The 7500-nt window shown below is 46.8% G+C and overlaps 1 protein-coding gene across 1 annotated transcript in view; it reads left to right on the plus strand.

Moving 5' to 3' along the window:
- pappaa (pregnancy-associated plasma protein A, pappalysin 1a) overlaps positions 1 to 7500 on the plus strand; it is a 262469-nt gene that overhangs the window by 215423 nt on the left and 39546 nt on the right. The window contains exon 21 of the mRNA XM_063210503.1: positions 7101 to 7172. Coding sequence (XP_063066573.1) covers positions 7101 to 7172 — 72 coding nt within the window. The remainder of the gene's footprint in view (positions 1 to 7100; positions 7173 to 7500) is intronic.

The following is a 7500-nucleotide window of genomic DNA, read 5'->3' on the forward strand; positions in this document are numbered from 1 at the left end:
GGATATTTGCACACAACCACCATACCAAAGAGGGTAGATTAGAGAAAGAGGATTCAAACTCTGCCCACACAATGCAAAAGAGTGAGCTCAAGTTTGGTGTCGTAAGGGGGCGTTGTCCCCTCCTCCTTCTTCTCTTTGTTAATGGTTTGGTTTGCCTAAGGTGTGCGCTAACGCCATCTGCAGTGCTAAGCGGACTCCATTTATTCTCAATCGTAAGACTCCAAAGGTCTCCCAACCAAAGGTCTCCTAAAGGGGCGTTCACCTGACATCACATGGACCCTGGAAAAGTCATAGCCTGAAGCACTGCTTGAAGTGGGGGGGTGGGGGGTGTGAACTCAGGGGAACCCAGTTCCCCATCCTCATAATTTTCATCATCAGCATTCCGGCAGAACTTATCTCATGTGCCGCCTTTTATAAGTTCAAAACAAGTTTTTCAAAATGCATGCAGGGAATGGGCATACAAAAACGTGACTTATACTGATTTGGTACTGATGAGACTGTCAGAAAATCAGGGTTCCTGCACTTCTTTTTGGATGGTATTTTCGGACGATTTGGGTTCCTGCACCTCTTTTTTTCCACTTCAAGCACTGGCCTGAAGTATCTTTCTCTAATCTACCGTCTTTGACCATACTGCAAATATGAACTGTCCCTGTTCATTTCCATGGGAGGTTTTGCCAGTGTTCTGTCTCTTAAATAATGCCATCTCTGCTAGTAGCTGAGAGTGGAAGATCTCTCTAGGTCGTCCTCAGACGAGCCTTCCATTGTTGCTTCCAGTCATCCCGATTCTCCATACATCTTTTCAGTTCGCTGGTACTCAGGGCTCCGGCGTCCTTCTTGAGTATGTCCACAAATGTTAGTGTGGGACGTCCTCTTAACCGGCACCCATGTGATGGTTCCCATAGCACCAGTTTGCTGGCTGGCAGTTCTGGGTGACTTTGCCAATGTCCTGCAAGTCTCATTCTCCTTACGGCTATCTTCTCGCTCTCCCTTGGTATTCCGTTGTATAAGATTTCGTTGGTTACATGTGCACTCTTACTGATGTTAAGCACTGCACGCAGCATCCTGGTGTAGCAGCCATCAAGGGACTTCTCTAGGGTTGGTTTCAGGGTCCAGCATTCACTGCCATAGAGGAGGACGGACTCTACGTTTGCGTAGAAGAAGCTGAGTTTGATGGAAGATGAGCAGTGTTTTTGCCACATATGGGTCTTGATGGCTGCTGGAGGTCTAGTTTCATAGTGCCCTGTTGTCCTTAGATGCTCTGCTCTGTTGTTCCCTACACTCAGCTACTACCAATTTATCCATTTCCTCTCTCTCCCTGCCACAGCTTTTCCTCTCCACCCTACACACTCTCTCCCTTCATGTTTGTCCTTCCCTACACCTCTCCTTTCCCCTGTCCTTCCTTCCCCCTTCTCCACTCCGTCCTTCATCTCGATCTCTCTCCATCTCAGTCTTTCTCTCTTTTCTCCCACCTCTTCTTCTCCGACCTCCCTCTCTCCCTCCATCTCCACTCCTCCCTTTACTTCCCCCCAAGTCTCTCACTCCACCCAACTCTTCTCCCCTCTCTCCCTTGATCCCCTTCTCTCTACACCCATCCTTTTCCATCTCCACCACTCCCTCCATATACCCCCCCCTCTTTTCACAGCTCCTCCTTTCCAACTCCAACCCTCTCTCCACCTCTGTCTCCTTACATCCCCTCTTTCCCTCTCTCCTCCATCTCCATTCCTGCCTTCATCTAACCCCCTCTCTCTCCACACCTCTTCCTCTCCATCCCCACCCTCTCTCCATGTCTGGCTCCCTACATCCCCTCTTTCCCTCTCTCCTCCGTCCTGCCTTCTTCTCTACTGTTCTCTCCCTCCTTCAGCTCTCCTTCCATCCTTTCATGCCCATAAACCCCTCCATCCACCCCTCCCCCCTCCATCTCTCTCTTTCCCTCCTCTCTTCACACAGCCCTCCTCAGTCTTTCCTGTCCTCTCAAGCATCCATCCCTCCGTCCCACCCTCTGCCACTTTCACTCATTCTCTCTCTCCCTCCATCGCAACTCTTTCTCTCCCTCGTTCTTTATCCGCCCCTCCTCTCATCTCCTCTCCATGTCCATCCATCCATCCATCCATCCATCCCCCTCTCCCTCTCTCTTTGCTACTTTTACTCTTTTCTCCAGCCACCTCGCCCGTTCTTTTTTCTTCTTTTTTTCAAACCATTGATTTGCTGACGCCACTGAAATGAAAAATACCTTACTTTGCAAGCATGCAGAAGGAGGGAGAGTGAGAAAGATGAAGAGAGAAAGACTGAGTGAGTAAGGGGGAAAATGAGAGATGAACAGACACAGCGAGAGAGAGAGAGAGAGAGAGAGAGAGACAGAGAGAGAGACAGAGAGAGAGAGAGAGAGAGAGAGAGACAGACAGACAGACAGACAGACAGACAGACAGACAGACAGACAGACAGACAGAAAGAGGGACAGAGACAGAGAGTAAGAGAAATAGAGACAGAGAGACAGAGAGACAGAGAGACAGAGAGACAGAGAGACAGAGAGAAGCAAGCCAGGAGCTTATTGCTAAAATGATGTGTGGTGAGTTAGTTCAGTATGAGTATATAAAGTGTTTTTCTATTTGTGTGTGTGTGTGTGTGTGTGTGTGTGTGTGTGTGTGTGTGTGTGTGTGTGTGTGTGTGTGTGTGTGTGTGTGTGTGTGTGTGTGTGTGTGTGTGTGTGTGTGTGTGTGTGTGCTTACATCTGCATGGACATGAGCACAGACAAACAGACTCTCTCTCTCTCTCTCTCTCTCTCTCTCTCTCTCTCTCTCTCTCTCTCCCTCTCTCTCTCTCTCTCTCTCTCTCTCTCACACACACACACACCACACACACACACACACACACACACACACACACACACACACACACACACACACACACACACACACACACACACACACACACACACACACACACACACACACACCTGAAAGCACCTGAAACTTGAAATAACCTGAAGCATATGCTGGATGTTATCCAGCGTTCCGGATCCTGATCTGATCTGCATCCTTTTTGGAGTGTGTGATATATTGTCCACAGGGCCGTTGGGAGCGCTCGCTGGGTCCTGGACAAAAGTAATCTGAAAGGGCCCCCCTACGCAATATAGAGTATACAATGCAATGGGGACCCAATTCTGGGCCCTGTATCTCCCTGGGCCCGGGACAACATACCCCTTTGTCCCGTTGGCGCGGGCCTGATTGTCCAGAACATGCACACACCCATGCAGCTCATTCCATACAGCTCGCCACTATGCAAATATTCTCAAGTCAGCCACTGTCATAATATAACATGGTCATAGCTGGATTGGCCATAGGGCATACAGGGCATTTGCCTGGTGGACTGCTGATATTTTTGTCCTGGTCCTCCCCTTAATGTAGGGGTATCAGTCCTCATGCCGCCACAGCTGTCCTGTCCGCGTCAAATTTATATGTTCATTTTGCCTGTTGTGGTCAAAATAGCTCATAATTGATGACTAAAAATATTGTCATCAGTTAGAATGAAACCTTGAACTACCAGGCCTTTTCAGGTATGACTCAGGTTCAGTTTCTGACTGGAAACTGATTGGATTGTATTTTTTTTCGCAGAACAGACTTGGAATAATAGTAGCCTGAAATTACTAAGCACACGCACACACAAGCACACGCGCGCGCACACACACACACACGTACAGAGAGCTCAGTGTCGGTTTACGCGTGAGACCTACCCAAAGGCCAATATCTAGTCATTTTGTAATTAGTTCACATCCTCATAAAAACTTATAGCCTCATAGCTTCATTTTCTCTCTGATTGCCTGATGGACCGGTTTTGGCCGAAAATGCCCGGCTTGACTTTTTGTCCCAGTCCAGCCCTGAACATGGTGTACTGTATGTGTGTGAGAATGAGAGCGAGTAGAGAGAGTAGGTGCGCGCTTGTTTTTTTGCGGGTGTGTGTCACCTGGGGGTCATATCAATGCATACTGCTGGCTTAACTTACACTGATTTGCATAATATAGCATGTCCTGATGTGTGTGTGTGTGTGTGTGTGTGTGTGTGTGTGTGTGTGTGTGTGTGTGTGTGTGTGTGTGTGTGTGTGTGTGTGTGTGTGTGTGTGTGTGTGTGTGTGTGTGTGTGTGTGTGTGTGTGTGTGTGTGTGTGTGTGTGTGTGTGTGTGTGTGTCTGTGTCTGTGTCTGTGTCTGTGCGTGCATGCACCTTTGTGTGTGTGTGTGTGTGTGTATGTGTTTTTGTATTTGTCTTTGTCTGTGTCTTTTCAGTGTGTGTGTGTGTGTGTGTGTATGTGTCTGTGTCTTTGTGTGTCTGTGTGTGACTCTGCGTGCATGCATCTTTGTGTGTGTGTGTGTGTGTGTGTGTGTGTGTGTGTGTGTGTGTGTGTGTGTGTGTGTGTGTGTGTGTGTGTGTGTGTGTGTGTGTGTGTGTGTGTGTGTGTGTGTGTGTGTGTGTGTGTGTGTGTGTGTGTGTGTGTGTGTGCTCTATGTGTGTGCTCACAGCCAATTAATCATCTGGAATCAGCCAGGCCATAAAAGTGTAGTGGCGAGAAGAAGGCTGCCACTCAGAAGCTCAAATCAAAATGCCGCCGTGTAGAGTTACAAGAGCACACACACACACACACTAGGCATGGTACGGTTTGCGTCGCAAACCGAAACCGTACGGTTTGCATGTCACGGAACGGGGTAGTGCGCAACCGCACGGTGCCCACGGTTTCCAAAAAAAAAGAAAGAGAGTGACCACCGGCGGACGACGCAATTAAAATCCTACTACTTTTACAAGCATAAAACACAAAGACTACGTAGGATATTGAGTTTGGAAAGACTGATTTCTATCAGCCAACTGAAAGGCATAATATAACAGCATGCACCAGCTGAGTAGGCTACAGTAGCCTACAAGCAAGTGCAGGTCGGTCAGCAGCGTCTCCCTCTTCCCCCCCCCTCTCTCCACGTTAGCGCAAGTGACTGCCCCCAGCCTTTATTCTGACCATTTTAAATTAAATGAACATGAATTTACAAAAAATGACAGATTAGCAGAACAAAGTAGACTTACGTTACAGTAGCCTAGTGTAGTTTATATCCACGTGGCATTGGATGGGGATTCCGGACGGCATAATGCGAGATATGAACATCAGATTCACTGCGCTGTCCTTAACTGCAATCAACTGCAGGCCTAATTACATCTAGCCAGTTAAACTCTGATGGAATGAGAGGGACTTTGTAATGTTGCCTAGTTAACATTGATGTTTAACACTATAACCAAAATAAAATGACTGTTTTAACAGGCTCAGATTCACAGGAGTTTTGTGAAACATTCTTGTGAATACACTTCTAAAAAAAGGATCTTTTAAAATTATTTGTTACCTTAACTTTCACATTTTAACATAACTTAACCCAATCACTTGTTCCCTTGAAATTTAATTTGACTTCTGATTTTACTTCTATGCTTCTCACGGCCGGCAGTTTCATTATAGGAAGCAACTGATTCATCCTAAGCGCAAAACTCGCAGAAAGCGGTATGAAAATTAAGTTCAGTTCGTTCTCAGTGTGTCATTAACCAAAATAGTCATACTGCACTGACCTAAGGGTCCCATTGCCTACAGGAGTGTAGCTGTTTTATTTTTACACATCAAATGTGTTATAGTATGTAATATTTGAATATTTGTCAACTTAAAAGTTAGGACTTAGTTCTCCCATTTTGTGAAATAAATGGAAGCATGTTAAAATCATTGATAGGCTATATTTCCTCTTTCAGTAACTTCACCTTGTTAGGTTAAATGAAGTCAAATTCAACATTCCCATGATAAGCTTACATTTTCATTCTAATTTTTATTTTATACATTTCCAGTGCATAATAAATTTTATTTAAAAAATAATCATCAAAAAAACCAGAATCGTACAAAACCGAAAACCGTGACCTTGAAACCGTGATATGGACCGAATCGTGACTTTTGTGAACCGTACCACCCCTAACACACACACACACACACACACACACACACACACACACACACACACACACACACACACACACACACACTCAGCCAAACCTGCAGGGACGCAACTCCAGCTCTGCTCAAGTTTTTTTTTATGACACAACGCCAGCCGAGAGCTGTGTGCGTGCGTGCGTGCGTGCGTGCGTGCGTGCGTGCGTGCGTGCGTGCGTGCGTGCGTGCGTGCGTGCGTGCGTGCGTGCGTGCGTGCGTGCGAGTGTGTGTGTGTGTGTCTGCCTGCAATATGTGTGTGTGGGATATTGAGGGTAGAACACCTGCCACTGATGCTGTTTTCCGATATATCACCCCACAAACTGTTCCTTTGTTTTTGACTTCATAGCTGCAGGGTGGCACATGCTGAGAAATGCTCAGTTTCACAGAAGCACACACACACACACACACACACACACACACACACACACACACACACACACACACACACACACACACACACACACACACACACACAGATGCACACTCACATCCGCACACACACACACACACACACGCACACACACACACACGCACACACGCACACACACACGCTCGCACACTCACTCACACACACTCCTGAATCAACGCGGTCTGTCTGTCTCTGAATCTCCCGAGCTAGGGTTTCTCACAGCCAATAGCCGCAGCGGTTTCTCCGCACTGCTCTCTGGCACGGGATGAGAGAGCGCACATACTCGCCGTTTCTCTCCCAGCGACATTCCTTTCATCACCACTCATCCTAACAAGTTGTGACACTTTGACTTGTTTTTCTCCTTCTTTCTTTCTTTCTTTCTTTCTTTCGTTCTTTCATTCTTTCTGTCTTTTTTTCCTTTTCTTTTTTTCTTGGTATCGGTTGAAGTGTGTGTGTGTGTGTGTGTGTGTGTGTGTGTGTGTGTGTGTGTGTGTGTGTGTGTGTGTGTGTGTGTGTGTGTGTGTGTGTGTGTGTGTGTGTGTGTGTGTGTGGGGGACTCTAACCTCTGGAGTAGTATCCCTTCAAGATGATTAAGTTGGGATTATAAAGCTGTGTGTGTGTGTGTCTGTGTGTGTGTGTGTGTGTGTGTGTGTGTGTGTGTGTGTGTGTGCGTGCGTGCATGTGTTTCTTCAACAGAGTATCGTGTGCACCATGGGTCTGAAGTGGTACCCCCACCCTGAAGTCCTCCATTGCATTAAAGGATGCGAGGTAAGATGTGAAACCGAAAGTATCACTGTGACAACTGTACCACTTTCTTTCTGATGGACCATTTAACCAATGTGGCACTGGGCTAGCCTGGTCATCATCGACTTTCAAATCTCTTCGAGACTTGGTCTGACCTAGAGCTTAACAATTAACGTTTCCCAAACAGCATAATTGACCCGCCTTTACCCACCTTTAACACAAAGTTGATTGGGTCCCGACAAAGTGGGTGGAGTTCCCGATTTCTCGGAAGATCAGAAACAATATTTACTTTGCTCTTGGCCTGACTAGAGGCAACACTGAAGCATTTGCTCTAGTAGGAAGGGCACACCAC

The sequence above is a fragment of the Engraulis encrasicolus genome, chromosome 11 (genome assembly GCF_034702125.1).
Source record: "Engraulis encrasicolus isolate BLACKSEA-1 chromosome 11, IST_EnEncr_1.0, whole genome shotgun sequence".
NCBI classification, from domain to species: domain Eukaryota; kingdom Metazoa; phylum Chordata; class Actinopteri; order Clupeiformes; family Engraulidae; genus Engraulis; species Engraulis encrasicolus.